The sequence below is a fragment of the Phascolarctos cinereus genome, unplaced genomic scaffold (genome assembly GCF_003287225.1).
Source record: "Phascolarctos cinereus isolate Bilbo 61053 unplaced genomic scaffold, phaCin_HiC Scaffold_1;HRSCAF=81, whole genome shotgun sequence".
NCBI lineage: Eukaryota > Metazoa > Chordata > Mammalia > Diprotodontia > Phascolarctidae > Phascolarctos > Phascolarctos cinereus.
The window spans coordinates 91,403,716-91,422,454 of record NW_027555514.1 but is presented as its reverse complement, the minus strand read 5'-3'; the positions used below and the strand labels follow the sequence as shown (position 1 = coordinate 91,422,454).

General features: G+C 45.0%; 1 protein-coding gene across 4 annotated transcripts; it reads right to left on the bottom strand.

Moving 5' to 3' along the window:
* Positions 1-1,561: 1,561 nt before the first annotated feature.
* On the bottom strand, positions 1,562-18,723 carry ASB10 (ankyrin repeat and SOCS box containing 10). Of its 4 annotated transcripts, none has more exons than XM_020977808.2 (6): positions 18,291-18,723; positions 16,985-17,252; positions 14,018-14,537; positions 4,206-4,319; positions 2,467-2,652; positions 1,562-2,275 (listed from the first exon to the last, which is right to left on the bottom strand). In XM_020977808.2, the coding sequence occupies exons 1-5, from the start codon at positions 18,562-18,564 to the stop codon at positions 2,467-2,469; spliced, it is 1,362 nt and encodes a 453-aa protein (XP_020833467.1). In that variant the 5' UTR covers positions 18,565-18,723; the 3' UTR covers positions 1,562-2,275. The 4 variants fall into 4 exon arrangements, with proteins under 4 accessions (XP_020833467.1, XP_020833465.1, XP_020833466.1 ...); XM_020977806.2 differs by lacking the exon at positions 18,291-18,723 and adding an exon at positions 17,475-18,149 and having other exon boundaries at positions 1,562-1,940; XM_020977807.2 differs by lacking the exon at positions 18,291-18,723 and adding an exon at positions 17,475-18,149 and having other exon boundaries at positions 2,467-2,649.
* Positions 18,724-18,739: the final 16 nt, after the last annotated feature.

Genomic DNA, 18,739 nt, shown 5'->3' with positions numbered 1-18,739 from the left:
TACTTTGCAAAATTTCGGCCTCAGTACATGAACTTTTATTAGCAGCCAAAGGAGGAAAATAATAATAATAACAATAATGATAATAGCTAGCATTTGTATAGTGCTTGAAAGTTTGCAAAGGACTTTTTATGTTAACTCATTTGATCCTCATAACCACCTTATCATGTGGGTGCTATTACCTCCATTTTACAGATGATGAAACTGAGGCAGACAGAGGTTGAATTAAATGACTTGCCTGGATCACACAATTAGTATCTGAGGTAGAATTCAGACAGGATTCTCTAGGTCCATCGCTGTATGCACTGCAGCACCTAGACTAATGGGAGGTGAGAAAGGGGTAGTCATTCAGGGCAGTGTGTATGTTTATGTGTACACACACACACACACACACACACACGTATGCACATGTGTATATATAAATATTTACATACATACATACATATATGTGTATATACACATACACACATGTGCATGTATATGTGTATATATGTCTATTTGAAAACTCTATTTCAGCATAATTGGTTTTCTTTGCCATTCTATGTATTCTATTTCATACATTTAAAAACATTGTTCTGAGAAAGGTTAGGAACCCCTGTAAGTTGGGGAGATACCCATGATAATAATAACTAATTCACATTTATGTAAGGTAGGTGCTATGCTATACTTATCTCCATCTTAAAGATGAAGAAACTGCAGCTGGGATGCTGAGTGAAGTGAGCAGAACCAGGAGAACATTGTACACAGTAACAGCCACATTGTACAATGACTAACTTTGGTAGATTTAGCCCTTCTCAGCCAATGCAAGGATCTAAGACATCTCCAAAAGTCTCATGATGGAAAATGCTATCCACATCCAGAGAAAGAACTATGGAGTCTGAATGCAAATTGAAGCGTATTATTCTCTCTCTCCTTCTCTCTCTCTTTCTCTCTCTCTCTCTCTCTCTCTCTCTCTCTCTCTCTCTCTCTCTCTCTCTCTCTCTCTCTCTCTCTCTCTCTCTCTCTCTCTCTCTATCTCCTTTCTCATAGTTTTTACATGTATAGCCTATATCAGATTGTTTGCCATCTTGGGGAGGGGAGAGGAAAGGGAGGGAGAAAAAAAATTTGGAACTCAAAATCTTATAAAAGTGAATGTTGAAAACTATCTTCACATGTAATTGGGGGGAAAATACCATTGGGGGGGTTAAGAAGATTTGAATCCAGGTCCTCTGATTCTGGGCAGCTAGGTGGCACAGTGGATGGAGTATCCAGCCTGGAGTCAGGAACACTCATCTTCCTGATTTCAAATCTGGCTTCAGACACTTACTAGCTGTGTGACCCTGGGTAAGTCACTTTGTCCTATTTGCCTCGGTTTCCTCATCTGTGAAATGAGCTGGAGAAGGTCGTTGACAAGAAAAGCTCAAAATGGGCTCACAAAGAGTCAGAAACGACTGAACAATAACCGCCATCTCTGATTCTAAATCTTCTCTTTCTCCCATTTGCACTGCCCCCACGATTTCTTATGTCATACTTGTGTACGCCGTCCTCGTCAGGCGAGCCAGCACAGAGAGAGGTAGACAACAGAGACAACACCATACATTTTAATGCATGTCCAGAGTCTGAGTTTAAAGGAGAAAGTGCAAAGAAACACTGCAACGAAGAAAGTGGAATACAAAGAAAGCTCACCTAGGTGCCTAAGAGAAACCCCATCTAGACTCTGTTTCTTTTGTTCTCCTTTATCATTGCTCTAGCACAGACTTTCTTCCCCTCTCTTCATTTTTCAGTGCCAGTCCTCCTGGTTTCAGTTATCCGCAGTGCCAGTCTCTTTCTCCATCTGGGCAGTTCCAGTCCGGGCCAGAGCTGGCGCCAGGCACCCTGTTTCTCTGGGCTTTTGATTCAGACATTCTATATCTAGCTGAGAACCTGGGAGGAGCAGCTCCAACTAGGAATACTTTCACCTGTGGCTAAAAGAGTTGGAAGGGGCCCAAGAGAGTCTAAACTACCTCCCCTCAAGGCCTGAGAGGTAGAAAGGACCTGTGGAGAGGGGTACCAATGGGGTAGAATCCTTGTGGGTGGTGGCATGGGACTAGTGATAGAAGGGCAGGCAGATGAAGGACTTGGGGGACATTTGGCCTCTGGCCTATCACGGAAGGACACCCCTGGATATCAGAACCCAGGAAGCAAAGCCTAGGTCCGACTTCTCTGGTGATAGCTTCTGGAAAGCCGGGATGGGTGAATTGCTGTTTCCCAAGTAATCTTGGCAGGAATCTCTGATAGGTTAGTAATAGTGGAGAGAATACTGAAAAGGGGAGATGAGGGAAAAGACAAAGGCAGGGAGGCTGGCTGATCTCTAACAGTACCAGGCTCCTTTGCCCCATACGTTCCTCCCCTGCTTCCTTAGGCTAGGCCTCTTCCCAGCCTCCCCAAGATCCAATCCCATCCCTGGGCTTCCCTTCCAGCCTCTGACTGGCCCCAGATCCCAGAACTCACCTAATAGAGAACGTCCTCAAAATCCAGCTGTAGGTAGCGAAGGAGGCAAGGAGGCAGGGGTAACTGGGGCAGTGCCTGGGACAAGCAACCAGCCAGGTGTGATCGGAGGGCGTGGCGACTCAGGTGCTTCAAGGATCTCGGCCGACCCACCAAGGTGAAGAGCGAAGAGTAGAAATCTCCATGCTTCTGGGTTCAGAAGAAAACATGAAATTACCGAGCTGGGGTGGGAGGAGGAGTTCGTGGACATGAGACTTCGAGCTACAAAGGAGGAAATTCAGGGCCAAAGATGAAGGGGTTCACCAGGGTCATGGAGATAGTAAAGGGATGGGGATTCAAACTCGGGCTTGAATTCATTTCATTATGCTATGCAGGGGGCTGGTAGAAATGTCTGTCAGAACCTTTCATAAAAGTGAAATGGGGGCAGCTAGGTGGCGCAGTGGATGGAGCACTGGTCCTGGAGTCAGGAGGACCTGAGTACAAATCCCGGCCTCAGACACATAATACTTTCTAGCTGTGTGACTCTGGGCAAGTCACTTATCCCCAATTGCCTCACTTAAAAAAAAAAAGTGAAATGAGCAAAACTAGGAGAAGGATGTACACAACAACAGTAATATGGTAAAGCCTAACAGCTCTGCTTACTACCTGTGTGACCCTGGGCAAGTCACTTAACCCCATTGCCTAAAAAGAAAAAAAATTTTTTAAAAAAAGGACTAACAGCTCTGAAAGACATAGGAACTCTGCCCAACCGTGTTCTGGAGGCCTTATGATGAAGTTCACTACCCAGCTCCAGAGGGAGAGCTGATGGTCTCAGAAGCAGATTGAGAGGTGGCCAATGTAGGGATTTGTTTTGCTTGACTGTATGTGTTTTGTTTTTCTTGATTTATCAGTGGAGGAGGGGAGAGTGGGAGGGAGATAAGAATTTAAAATAAAATTGAATTAAAAAAAAACAGTCTTTTGCAGGTAGGGAGTATTCATAGGGGTTTCTATAGACTGAGATCATTTCCATGGAGTCTCTATGTGAAGATCTCTCCTAGATTTGAAAAGTTCTCTGTCTTTAGACTATAAACAACCTCTTTGGAAAACCTCTATAAAGATGGTGCCCAATTTTAACCTAAGGTCAATTGACTTGTTTTTTGTTTTTTGAGGCAATCAGGGTTGAGTGACTTGCCTAGGTAGGGTCACATAACTAAAAGTGTCTGAGGCCAGACTTGAGCTCAGATTCTCTTGACTCCAGGGCTCGTGTTCTGCCTCCAACACCTAGCTGCCCCATTGACTTCTTTTTTAATGTATTTTGAGAACTGCATTTCAATATAACTGGTTGCCTTTGTATTCCTATGTATTTTATTTCATGCATTTAAAAATATTATTCTGGGGGGCAGCTAGGTATTGCAGTGGATTGAACACCAGCCCTGGAGTCAGGAGAACCTGAGTTCAAATCTAGCCTCAGACACATGACACTTATTAGCTGTGTGACCCTGGGCAAGTCACTTAACCCTGATGCCTCATGAAAAAGCAAAAAAAAAAAAATATATATATATATATGTATATATAATTCTGGGTCCACAGACCCAGAGTTCCAGAGAGGTCCAAGACCCCAAAAAAGGGTTAGGAACCCCTGCTCTAGAAGGTTGGAGGTTCTCTGGATGACAGAGATGACAGCCTCTCCTTGAGGCTGGGCTGGGCAGTTCTGTGTTCTAGGGATTAAGAAGTCTCCTGGGTAGTCCCTGAGTCTGACTGACCTGCAGGATATCTGGGGGTATCAGGTCCACTGCATCCCCTGGCAGCTTCACAAGACTGTAGGTATTCATCAGAACCTCAATTATCCGGGGAAATTCACACCACCGTTCCAACACCTGGGAAGAGAAACAGAAAGAGGCAAAAACCTCAGTGTGTATTCACCAGGGTCACGTACCTCCTGCTGTTAACCCACAAATATTACATCTACTATATGCAAGGTCTGTGTCAGGGTACCTGCCCTATAGGTATTGTAGTGAAGCCTCCTCCCCATTAACCTAACTAGAAATATTATCTCTCTTCTCAAAATTTCCTAGAGCATTTAGTCTGCATTTTTCCTTTGGCCTCATCTCTCCCTATCTTGTACGACACATATCTGTGTACGTGTTAGGTTCTTGTCCACCTTCTCCCTTCTGGAGGATAGAATGTAAGATCTTTAAGATTAGGGTCTCTGTCCCTTTTGTGCTTATATCCCAGAACCTGCATAGGGGACTAAGCAGTGCTTTATACAGATTAGGTGACTAATAAATATTTGCTGATTTGGGAGAAACTGGGCTTGTGCATAAAAAGATAATCATAGGAAGTTGCATTTGCTATAAGCCCAGTAAGAGACACCCTCGAGAGGAGGCATTGCTTTCAGAGGATCCCTGTAGATATCATGGAGAAGGCAGGCTTTGAAGACTGGCAAGATTCACAAACGAGCAAGGAGGACCTTCCTGGTATGGGAAACCACATTGCCAAAGCAAAGACGAAAAGGGGTTGAGAAGACCATGAAGAGACCAGCCTGCTGCAATGAAGGAGAGCAGTGGAGATCTGGCCCCTGATCCCATATGTTGTCACAGAGCGGCACATACCTAGTTACTTGTGTGTCTGCATATTTATGCCTAACCTAGGCTCTAATCCAAACTACGCCTGAACAAAAGTCCCATCGATAACATCCAACAAGAAGACGACACACAGTCATAGAATGCAGTCCTTTTCCCAAGTTTCAGTTTCCTTCTAGTTAAATAGGGGTTTTGGATTAGATGACAGAATAATAGTAATAACTCTGACGTCAATATCTCTTTAAGGCCAACAGAGCACTGGCTTCACAATCACCCTGGGAGGTACCTAGTGCAATTATTATTGTCCTCAACTTACAGGTGAGGAAACTGAGGCTCAGAGAAGACAAGTCCCACAGTCAGTAGGAATGTGAGATCCTTTCCAGATCTAGATCTCGAGAAAGGAGTCCTTATACATTATCTGTTTTAAGACCTTCATTTTTCAGATAAGGAAACTGGGTCCCAGAGAAGTGAATCCCAAGGTCACATAGCTCATTAGTGGAAAGGCCAGGAATAGCTTTTGTTGTTGTTTAATCATTTCAGTTGACTCTTTGTGATCCTGTTTGGGGTTTTCCTGGCAAAGATACTGCAGCGATTTGCCGTTTCCTTCTCCAGCTCGTTTTACAGATGAGGAAACTGAGGCAAATAGGGTTAAGCGACTTGCCCAGGGTCACATAAGGCCAGATTTGGACTCAGGAAGATGAATCTTCCTCACTCCAGGCTCAACACTCTAACTTCTATGCCACCTAGTTGCCCAGGAATAGCATACAATCTGAATTCCAGTAAAGTGTGGCTTTCAGTGAAGCCCGTGGAAGGTATTTGGAGATTTTGGGAAATAGACCTCTTCCTTCCTTCCTTTTTGATCCCCTGGGACTTGAGGCTCAGCACTAGTTATGGCTAGGAAAAATGGGTTATTCTTCTAAAGGGTTAAATACACCTACCTTGTGCATCAGAGTTTCCCTAGCAAGGTCTGGAGCAATGTTGGGGAACCTGTGGCCCCTCTAGGTACTGAAGTTCGGCCCTTTGACTGATTTGATTTGATTCAAAGGGTGGCACTTGAGGACCTAGAGGGCCATGTGTGGCCTCCAGGCCAAAGGTTCCCCACCCCTGGTCCAGAGACTAGCAGAGGTAGATTGCTGACTCCCAGGCTGGATGGGGTGGGACAGCGTGGTACTTTTGCCAATTCATCTGCTGTCAATTTTTCCCAGCTGGCCTGAGCCCGCCCATTCCCCCCACCCTCTCAGCTAGGGGAATCATTAGCTGTCAGAGCCTCTGTCAGATTACAGGGAATTGCTTGTCTCCTAATTATCTGGTGTTAATAGGAGATTAATTAGTGTTAATTGTTGATTTTCTTGTATTTTCCCAAAGGGGAGACCAATCTGCCGAACTCTCGGGCTGTTTAATTATTTGGTCTTGCCTGGGAATCCAGACAGATGCTTAACCATTTGTGAGAAAAGAGGAGAGGGGGAACCAGGAGACTGGGACCTGGCTGGCCTGAGTCTGGGCCAGCCCCAGCAGGGGACAGGTCAGTACGGCCCAAACCAAAGGTCACTGCAGCCCTCCCTTTCTGCCTGTTGTCTCTTTCTAAAGCACAGGCCCAACATATTAGCCAATGCCCTCCTCCTTACTTCTCCCTCTGGGCCCCAAGGCTTCCATCACACCATTAGACACAGCCAGAGCACTGACCCCTTTGACTTACTTCCTGTCACTACCCAAGCACTATGCTAAAGAGGTGCAGCCAACTTAGAAAAAAAAGCTAAAGAGAAAGAAAAAACGCCACTGAAAGTGAACCTTGCAAAGTGACTGACATTTAGGAAAGCTCTAAGGGCACTTCCTTCATAATACAGCTAGTACTTAGAGGACACTTTACATATATTATCTCATTTGATTCTCATAACGACTCTGAGGTAGATGCGATTATTAGCATCTCTATTTTGCAAAAAAGGAAACTGAGTGAGAAAGTGAAAGTGACTTGTCCAGGGTCACACAGCTAGGAGATGTCTGAGGCAGGATTCAGAGGTCTTCCCAGTTCCAAGTCCAGCACTCTAGCCACTTTGCCACTTCGACTGTCTGTTCCTTTACCTGGAGGATCCTTGGACAGTCTGTCTCCTTCCTCTGACACTCAATATCATCACTTACTGCCGTATAGACAAGAGGCAGCGTGGTATAAAAGACAGTACTACATCTGGAATTAGAAGGTCTGGGTTCTGGTTTCAGTTTTGCTACTTCCTGTCTAACCTGGGACAAGTCACTTAATATCTGTGGGCCTCAGTTTCTTCATCTGTAAAGCACAGGGTTAGATTAAACGGTCGATAACATCCCTTCCAGTTCTAAATCCTATGATTTATTTCCTTTATGTCCCTGTAACAGATTGCAAGCTACTTGAGTACAGGACCTGTCTTTGTATTCTCACAGCTCTAGTACATAGTGAGCCCCTAATCAATAATTGCTGAATGAATACACAAAAATGTGTCAGTATGGTATCTTTGTATCTAGTTGATTTAGGTTATAAGCTCTCAGAAGGCAAGTATTGACTGGCTCATGTGCATGTATAACACAATGCCTATATTATTATTGATATTTAAGAAATACTGATATCATATAAAACATGTCATTTCTCCTTTTCCTCCTGGGATATGTCACTTTTCTATTCTCTTCTATGGCCTTAATCTTACTGCCAGACTAATCTTCCTAATGTTGTTTTTAATTACGCAATTTCTTTGCTCAAAAACCCACAATGGCTCCCTAGCGCCTGCCAAATCAAGTACAAAATCCCCTTCCTGGTCCTCTATAACCTGGAGTATGGTCCAGAGACCTCATTGTGTCTCTGTAGCCACCAGCATCAAAACATTCTGCCCAATGACACTTCCTGGCTCTCCAACTAGGTAGCCCTTTGTTTCTTCTTTTTTTTTTTTTTAAATTTTTATTTTTGGAGACAAATGGGGTCAAGTGACTTGCCCAGGGTCACACAGCTACTGTGTCTGAGTCCCCTGACTCCAGGGCCTGTGCTCTATCCACTGTACCACCTTGTCCTTCCTTTCTAGAGAAAATCAATACCTGGCTCAGTCTTCCTCTCCACCCCAACCCTTGCTGCTAATATTTGAGAGGTACTTCAATACAACTCCTCAAACTTCTTGGCCCCCCAGTATACTGACCTCCTGAAATCTCATGACAGATGTTTCTATTCCACCCTAGACACTTCCGTGAATGCCTAAGATTTAGGCATCACTCATGACTATGCCATCTCCATAACATTGGACTCTGAAATTCCTCTCTCTGATAATAATCTTCTGTCTTTCCATCTTTCTCTCTTTATCTCTCTTCCTTTCTCTATCTTATTGCTTCTAAACATTTTTAGCTTTACAACAACCCCTTGTCCTTTTATCCCTTCCTTTTCTCATAATTGATAGAAGTTGCTCTAACCCTACTTTTATTTGATCTTCACAGTCTTAACCGTATAGTTAACCAATTCGGCTAACTACATTGTCTTCACCTTTCATGCCCTGGCTCTCTTATCTATCCATCTTTTTACACATACCAGTTTTCAACCCTGGATTTTTCTACTGTGATGCTGCCAAATCGCTTTGAAGGAAGTCCTCAATCCTGCCAGATGGGTTCACTACTAATCTAATATCAACTGAGCCTTCACTGCTACCTGGCAATCTGTTTATTCTTCCTGGAGTGATTCTTTATTTCATTCCCTTCAGCGGATATTCCAAAACTTCTCTTCTCTCATCAAGCCCCCAGCACCAACCCACTCTGCCCTTAGAAGATGTCTTCAGCTTCTACTTTTATGGAGAAAATTGTATATATCTTCTTCATACATGGTTGTTTGCATGTTATTTCCACATTAGACTGGGACTTGAGAGTAGGGACTGTTTTTTCACTTTTCTTAGTATCCCCAACATTTAGTAAAGTACCTGGCATGTGGTAGGCATTTAATAAGTACTTCTTTTATTATATAAATAAATTCTTGTAATATTTTATTAGTATATATTTATTGTACACCATTATATATAAAAAATATATCTAGATTATGGATTATATATATCATAAATATAAGCAAATGCTTATCTTATTGTATTTTTAAAAATGAATTTTTTTCTCTTCTTGCTATTTCTAAGCTCATACTAGGGTACTTCAACATACATTTCAACTCTCCTTCAAATGTCTTAATCACTCAGTTCCTCAACCTACTCAGTTCCCATGACCTAGTCCTCCACCTCACCTCAGCAATCCACAATGATGGTTACAACTTTGATCTTGCCATCATCCACAAGGCACCAGATCCATATTCAAGAATTCTGAAATCCCCTTATCTTGCCATAATTTAATGGCTTTCCACCTCTCCCTCTGCCTTCCCTTACCAAACCCAATCAATACATGATTTCCAATCCGTTACCTCCTCAGCTGTCTCCCAGGCCATCTCCCCTGCATGCACTTGCCACTGTCTCCTCTTTTTCTCATTTTGACCCCTTTGTGAACCATTTCAACTCTACACTCTTCTCTTTTTTTTGAGTCACTAGCTCTTTAGTCATATCACCAATTGGGTCCTGCCAAGCCTCAGCCTTGGATCACTCCCACTGTCTGCCTCCTTCCCTCCTATGTGTATACTGCTCAATGAAGGTGGAAAAAACCATGCAACTATTCTGATTGGGTCTGCTACAGATTTATATAACACAACCTCACCTGGGCCCTCACTGCTTCTAGACAATCCTACTGTACCTGCCTATGACCTCACCATCCCACTCTCCACAGCTCTTCCAAACCTTTGTACCTCTCCTCAAACCTCCCAAGGCTTATCTTCTGCCTCCTCTCTCAGCTGAAAACTTTGCCTCATATTTGACAGGGAAAACAGAGGCTATTTACCATGAACTCCATTTTCTCCCTTTTTCCTCATCTTGTATCACTCATATGCTTTCTGCCACTATTTCCTCCTTTACCCCTCTTTCACATGCAGAAGGCTCTACTCTTACCAAAGCCAATCCCTCCACCTTCATTCCATTTTATCTCCTCCAGCAGACTGTCCCTCCAGCACTTATTTTCAGTTGCTCTCTTTCTACCAGATCCTTTCTTACTAGCTACCAACATTCTCATCTCCCCCATCCTAAAAAAAACCCTTACTCCATCCTTCCATCCCCTCTACCACCCTATATCTTCCACCTTTTGTTTTAAATTCCTTGGAAAGGCCATCTACCATAGCAGCTTCCACTTTCCTCTCTCTCTGTCTCCTTAACCCCTGACAATCCAGTTTCTGACTTCATCATTCCACAGAAACTACCCTCTCTAAAGTTCCTAGTGATCTCTTAGTTGCCAAATCCAATGACCTTTTCTCAGTCCTCATTCTCCTTGACAGGGTACCATCCTGGGCCCTCTTCTCTTTTCCCTCTATATTACTTCACTTGGTGATTTCATCAGCTCCTACACATTAAATTGGCGTATATATACTGATGATTCTCAGATCTACCTATCTTGCCCAACCTCTCTGCAGACCTCTAATCTTGAATCTCCAGTCTTTCAGACATCTAGAAGTAGATGTCCAGGAGACATCTTGAATTCAGTATTTCCAAAACAGGATTTATTATTTCCTTGCCCAATGCCCTACTCCTAACTTCCCTATTATTGTCAAGGGCAAACACCAACTTCCCAGTGCCTCAGGCTTGTAACCTAGGTCATCCTGGATTTCTCACTATCTCTCACCTCCCATATGCAATCTGTTGCCAAGGGCTGTTGATTTCGTCTTTGCAACATCTCATGAATACACTCCCTTCTGTCTTCTGATCCTGCCATCATTCTGGTACAGGTCTTCATTACCTAACACCTGGATTATTGTAATTGTGTGCTGGTAGATCTGCCTGCCTCAAGCCTTTCCCTACTCAAATCCATTTTCCATTCAGCCACCAAAGTGATTTTCTCAAATTCAGGTCTAACAATGCAGCCACCACTCCCCTCCCCAACTCATTAAACTCCAGTGGCTTCCTATTGTTTCCAAGATCAAATTAAAAACTCTGAGTTTCATGTTCAAAGTCTTTCATAACCTAGCCCCGCCCCTTCCTTTCCAATCTTTTTACACCTTACATCCCACCATATACTCTTTGATCTAGTGACACTAGCCTCCTGGCTGTTCCCCCAAACAAGATACTCCATGTCTCAGCTCTGGGCATTTTCTCTGGGTGTCCCCCATTCCTGGAACACACTCTCTCCTCATCTCCATCTGTCTTCCCTGGCTTCCTTTAAGTCCCACCTGAAAATTCCACCTTCTCTAAGAAACCTTTCCCAAGCCTTCTTAATTCTAGTGCCTTTCCTCTTTTAATTATTTCCTATTTCCCCCTGCATATAATTTGTACATTTTTGCTTGCTTGTTCTCTCCCCTATTAGATTGTGTGCTCCTTGAAGGCAGGGACTGTCTTACCTCTTTGTATCCTCATCACTTAACATAGTGCCTGGTGCAAAGTAGGCACCTACTAAATGTTTACTGATTATTTTGTTAGCTTAACTAGACTTGAAGTCAAGTGCTTTCTCATATTTCCTGTTTCACAACTGAACTGCTATAAATCTTTGCAAGGGCTATTCTACTTTAGACCACTCTATTAAGAAGTGGACCTTCCGTCATTGAAAACCAAGTCTTCCAGTTGTGTCCTAGATCCCATCTCCTCAATTTCTTCAGGAGACTGACTAATTAATCATCTCCTTTCTGTCTTTCATCACCAGTCTCCCCTTATCTATTGTTTCTTTCCCTATTACTGTAACCATGGCTAAATCTCCTGCATTTTTAAAAAAAGCTTACAGCCTTCCATCCCCTCAAGCTGTTGTCATTTAATTCTCCTCTCTTTCATTGCCAAACTCCTAAGAAAAAAGATGTCTATAGTCATAGCCTTTAATTTCCTCATATCCCAGTCACTTTTCAGTCCCTTTCAATTTGTCTTCCAAACCTGCTAGATTTCTGAAATTGTTCTCTCCAAGGGTACCTATGATCTCTTAATTGCTAAAGTAGTTCTCAACTCTGAGTGCAGATACTTTTTTCACTTTCTCTATTTTTCTTCTTCTGTATGTGTATGTTTTTCCTTGCAACATGGCTAATGTGGAAATATATTTTGCTTGACTTTACATGTATAATTGATATATTTGCTTGTCTTCTCAAAGGGTGGGAGAGAATTTGGAACTCAAAAACTTTAAAAATGAATATTAATTTTTCCCCTAAAACATAATTGGGAAATATTTAATGAAATTAATCAAAATATATTTGAAACAGAAAAAAATAAAGTAGTTCTCAGTTCTCATGCCTCTTTGATGCTGCTGACCACCCCCTAAACCTGGACTCTCATACTGTTAGGCTCTTAAGGATACAGCTCTTTCTGCTTCTCCTGCCTGGTGATTCTTCTCAAGCTCCTTTGTTGGGCCATCATCCATCTTCTGTTCTCTTCTTTTGGGTGTTTCCCATAGCTCTGTCCTACACAAACAAGTCCCAAATCTTAATCCAATCTTAATTTCTTTCCTGAATTTCAATCTCACATCTTCAATAGCTTAATGGGAATTTCCTTTAGCATGATCCATATTCATCAGACTTAACATGTCTAAAACAGTAGTCATTATCTTCACTCCTAAACCTGTTGCTCCACCAAACTTTCCTGTTTCTGTTAAGGTTATCACTATCTTCCCAATCATGGTTTTATAATAACCAGAAAATCAACCTTGATTCAATTCAGTAAACATTTATTAAGCCCCTACTATGTACTAAGCACATTTTCTTTTAACACCCATATTAAATCAGTTGCATCTCCTCAAGAGGCAGTGTGGTGTAGGGTAAAGAGAGCTGGCCTTGGAATTAGGAAGACCTGGTTCTAGACCTACCTCTGAAACACTCTGGATGAATTAGTCTAGGAAAGTCACTTAATCTCTCAGTGCCCTAGGCAATTCTTTAAGACTGCAAATTTCAGAGAAGGTGCCAATCAGCTGTAAGAGAGGAAATTTCCTTATTCGGGAGTGCCCTTTATCAATGAAACCACAGATCCAGTTCTTTATAGCATCTCTTTTCTCCTTTCATCATCACCATTCTAGTTCAGGTTTTCATTAATTGCCTGGACTACTCTAAATGGCCTCCTAATTGATTTTCCCTGCTCTCCTATTAAAACCATCCTCTACACAGCTGCCAAATTTTAAAAAAAAAATCATCTTCCTAAACCATAGTTCTGACCAACCATGTTATTCACCTGCTCAAAAATCTCCTGTGGCTCCTCATCGCCTATAGGTAAAATACAAACTCCTTGGCCTTGATCTTTGAGGCCCTCCACGATCTGGGTCCCACTTACATTATTTCAGATTACTTCCATGAACTGTCATTCCAGCCAGACTGGAGAGCTAGATGACTCTTCCATGGAGCATTCCATCTCTTGCCTCCATGAAGCAGTACTAGTCATTTCCCATGCCCAATATGAACTCCCTCCTCATCTTCACCTCTCCAAATGCTTCTCTTCCTTCAAAGTTGGTGCAGATGCCATCTCATCCCTGAAGCCACTTGTCCCCTCCCTCTTCTTGTGTTATACTTCTTGTTGACATATTACATCAGCCACCCCCACCCCTTCTGTGTAAGCTCTTTGAGGACAAGGATTGTTTTCTTTTTGTCTACATATTCCCTACACCAAATATGGTGTCTTGTATGTGGTAGGTGCCTAATAAATGTTTGTTGACTTTGCTGGAACTGCCTCCTCCCCCAGTCTCCTGTAACCTCCTGGGGAGTTAAATCTTCCCTCATCCCAAGCTTCTCTCACATCCTTGTAGTAGTGCCTAACATAGAACCAGGTACATAAAAGGTGCTCAGTAGAAACTTCTGGAATGAATGAATGGCTTCATCCTAGCTCTCCAGGTTATACAAAGAAAGGGAGACAAAGAGCTGGTTCTCAGAGTATATGGATAAGCATTGATTGGTTCAAACTCCCCCCTCTCTCTCTCTGCACCACCTTTTGGGGGCCCCTCTTCACTTCAGCATCCCTTGGTACCTTGGGAAGGGCTCCAGGCCAGATTCGGACAGCACCATGATTGAGTAGAGCTCGGACCACTTGTTCTGGGCTGCAGGGCAGGGCAGCAGCTGGACCCTGCAAGGCCCAGTGCAGGGCTGTATGGCCACCGTAGTCCATGGCATTGACACTAACCCCCTGGGACAGGAGTAGCTCAGCCACAGCCACATTGCCACGACGACAGGCCAGATGCAGGGGCCGCTGCCTGTCGTGATCAGCAGCATCCGCATCGGCACCTGCAGAGAGAAGCAGGTGGCACAGGTGGAGACACCTGGAGGTGGCTGCCTCAGCCTCAGCCTGGGGAAGGAGAGGAACTGAGCAGGCAGCCAGAAGAGGGGTCCGGCCTTCGGCATCACGGGCATCTGGACAAGCTCCTTTCCTCAGGAGTAAAGCAGCCAGCTCTGTCAGCCCTCCTCGGGCTGCCACATGTAGAGGTGTCTCCTCTTCTTCCTCAGATCGACCATCCACTGTGGCGCCAAACCTCAGCAGCAACTCTGCACACCTGGGGATCAAAGAGAGGAGAGGAATATGTGTGTGTGTGTGTGTGTGTGTGTGTGTGTGTGTAACAGAGTGCCTCAGAGACAAATCCAGACAGACAGACAGCTGAGCACACAGGCACAGGCTCAATAGATATGATTTGAGTGGTATTTAGGAACCACCTCATCCCAAAATAACTTCCTTGTCTATTTGCATACTGCCTGTACTTCTTCCAGAAGCTCACTTTAAAGCTGCAAATGACCTAGGAAGCAATAACACATAAGGCCTCTGACACCTTGATATGAGTTTTTTATCTATTATTTCTTTTCAGTCTGGGGGCACTGAACACCTGGGTAGTAAGAAGTGTGGGAAGAAATGGGAGGAAATCTCCGAGTCCCCCACATTATCTAGTCCAGCCTACCCCTGAATAGAAATCCCCTCTACAACAGTCTTGATAAGTGATCATCCGTTCTCCATCTGAAGAATTCTGGTGATGAGGAAACATCCTTCTCAGGGTGGCTAGTGCCACCGTGGGAAGGGTCTAACTGTGAGAACTACATTAAATCTTGATGCCTCTCTGCAGTTCGGCCCCTGGGACCAAGCAGAACAAGTGGGATCGTATTTCTACACCACAGCCCTTCAGATACCCAAAGCCATGTCTTAGCCTTCCCCCTCCCCTCTTCTTCTTTTTCCAGACTAAATGTTACAATTTTATTAAATGATGCTCATACAGCAGGACCTCCAGTCCTTGAACTCTCCTAGCTGTCTTCCTCTGTGCGTACCCTAGTTGGTCAAAACTCTTCCTAAAATGTGGTGCCCAATGCTGAACACAATACTTGTATGGGATGTGAACAAGGCAAAGTTCAGGGAAACTCTTCCCTCTCTTATTGTGTATAACATCTCTCTTCTTAGAGCATAAGAGGGTGTGGAAAAGATCCCAAGTGATGGGAGTGGGGGTGAATGAAGGCATCAAAGACAAACTTGGCAAACCCAAATGTCGATGTTGGTCCTTAAGAGCACACTTACTACACACAACACACACACACACACACACACACACACACACACACACACACACACACACACACACACCCCTTCTCCCCTAAAAGAATGACCAAGATTCAGGCCATTCCATAATCCACTCTGAAAATACTCAATTAGTGCCAATGTCATGCACTGTGGGGAGAACACATTCCAAAACTCCCAAACACACTCCTGAGGCACTGAGACAATCCTGTCCTGAGCCTAGAAATTATCTAGTTCAGGAGTTTTTTGGTTATTCTTTTTGGCTAGGCAATGGGGTTAAGTGACTTGCCCACGGTCACACAGCTAGTGAATGTTAAGTGTGGCCACATTTGAACTCAGATCTTCCTGAATCCAGGGACAGTACTCTATCCACTGCACCACCTAGCTGCCCCAGGAGTTCTTATCCTAGGATTAGTGACCTTGGTTTAATACATTTTTTAAATTTAAAAATATACATATATCCATATATATGTACATAAAATAGCATGTCAATATAATTGATTTCCTTCATAATCCTGTGCATTTAATTGTATACATTTAAAAATGTTACTCTGAGATGGGGTCCATAGGCTTCATCAGATTGCCAAAGTGTCCGTGAAGGAAAAAAATAAGCATTTTAAGTCCTTACTATGTTCCAGGCACTTTACAAATATTATCTCATTTAATCCTCACAAGGCTGAGAGTTAAGTACTATTATTATCCCCATTTTACTGTTGAGAGAACTGAGGCAGACAGAGGTTAAGTGACTTGCCCAGGGTCATACAGCCAGTAAGTGTCTGAGGTAGGACTTGAACTCAGGTCTCCTGACCTCAAACGCAGTCCTCTATCCATTGTGCCACCTACCTGCTTCTACACATAAAAGATTAAGAACTCTTGGGGCAGCTAGGTGGCACAGCAGATAGAGCACCAGCCCTGGATTCAGGAGGACCTCAGTTCAAATCTGGCCTCAGAAACGTAACTCTTACTAGCTGTGTGACCCTGGGCAAGTCACTTAACCCCATTGCCTAACCAAAAAAAAAAATGAACCCTGATCTAGTCTGAGTCCCTCATTTTATTTATAAAATGAGGAAACTGAGGTCCAGAGAAGGGGAAGTAATAGGCCTAAATTCACAGAGAATAAGAGGTAGAGCTGGGAGAAATTCTCCGGGGCCAGATCCAGAACTCTGATATGGCATACTGCCTCATTATGCTCTTAGCACAGTGCCTGGCACGTGGAGAGTGCTTAATAAACATTTGTTGCTTCCACTGGTGCCTGCTTCTGTTCAGTCCCTCATTCAATTACTAGTGCATATTCTCTGCTGTGATCCCTTGAAATTATTTCACCAAGAGACCCCCGTCCTTTCCCAGGAGTAGGTGGGAAAGTGGAACCTAGAAATGTAGGGATTAAGGTGAGGAAGGTGGGTGACAGCACGTACAGTGGGGGGGGACTAAAGGGCAGTCACTTACTGGAGGGCGCCAGGCCCCTGGCACAGGTGTAAAGGGCGCCTCCCATCCTGGTCTGGGATGTCTGGGTCAGCTCCGGCTACAAGCAATAGTCGGGCGCAGGGTGCATGGCCAGAGATGCAGGCTTCATGCAGAGCAGTGCGACCCCCAGGGGCAGCATCTGGCTGGGCTCCTCGACTTAGCAACAGCTGGAGAACTTGTTCGTGGCCTCTGCTGGCTGCTACGTGTATCGGGGTGGTCAGCTCTTCCTCGTAGGTCAGAGACCAAAGTCCTAAGGAGGGTTTGGAGACCTCGAGTGGGGGTGGGAACCCAAATGCCAAGAAGGGTCAAAACACCAAGGGATAATGCAAGACCTGAAGCCTAGGTGGGCGAGGGAGTAATGTCGGGAGAAGGTGGGAGATGGGAGTCTTGAAGCCCCTCCCCCCCACGTCTTGTTATGGCCGCCTTCATCCCCTCCCCCCACCCAAACAACCCAGGCTTCTGCCGCCCATACTCAGAGCTCGAATGTTGAATCTGAAATCTCTCCATCTCTCTGGGTCGCTGGTGTCAAAGACAATATCCGGGGTGAGACCAGTGCCAGGGGAGGCCAAGAGATGGGAGACAGAGGCCACATCCCCGACCAGCACGGCTTGCCAGAATTCCAAGGTGGGCCCGGAGGCTGTCCTGGTTACTATGGGCCCATGACCTGGCTCCTGACCCTCTCTGGGATCTCTGTCTGCTTTCTCAACCAACCTGGCACAAAGGCTACTAAGTGGACCGCCCCCCAGCTCTCTGCAATCTTCTGGGGACGAGGGGCTACCCATAAGGAAAGGGAAATGGGGTCTAGGGTTGAGGACAAAGATATTGTGAAAAAGAGGAAAGAGAAATAGAGTTCAGGGCAGAGGCAGAGAAGGGAGAGGTGAGACGGGGTGGGAGGGGGTGGGGAGAGAGGAGAGACAGGGAGAGGCAGTGATAGGAGGAGAGATAGAGGGGAGCACGGGGTGTGGGGGGGGTAAAGACAGACAGAAACATAGACAAGGACAGAAAGAGCCAGAGACTCCTGTTAGTCCTGTGGCTAAAAGTCAGACTCTAACGCTAAGTCCCACAGAAGCTATTCTGGGCTCCACATGACTTCAGGTCAGAGCCAGTATTTGCAGGGTGAGGGTGTACCTGAGGACGAGAGAAACAACCTGGGTTCTTCTGTCCACCTCTCACTCTCCCACCCAGGCCAGTCCCCTCCCCATCCCTTCTACTCTTTCTCCTGCCCCCACCACCCAGGCCACCGGGCCATCCTGCACTCCCATGTGCCCCCATCCCCCTGCTCCCTCACCCCTCTGGTGGCTGCTCCAGCGAGGCTCAGCCACCCGGCTCTCAAGCAGCAGGTCTGCAGTGCTGTTTGGGGGAAAGAGCTCTTGAAGCTTCACCAGGTTCCCCGTGTACAGTGCATTTTGCAGGACCATGTCCCTGCTAAGCAGGGGTGCCTGCTTGGGCACCCTCCGGGCAGGATAGCCCCGGGACAAGGGGTCCCATCCTGAATGGAGGGAGGCTGGGGGAAGCCAGGTCAGCCAGGATGACCGCCGCCTGCTTTCCGATTCTCTGGGCATGGCTGCAGTTTTCAGGGGGATTTCTAGGGGCAAGACCCAGAAGAGCAGGGTTTAGGGTGGTTTATGGCCATATCCTGAGCAGATGCTGGACAGGATCCAGGATCTGGCTTAGAGAAGGGAGGGAGAAGTTGTGCTGAGAGGGAGACCATAAATAGCCCTGGGCTCAGCTGTCATC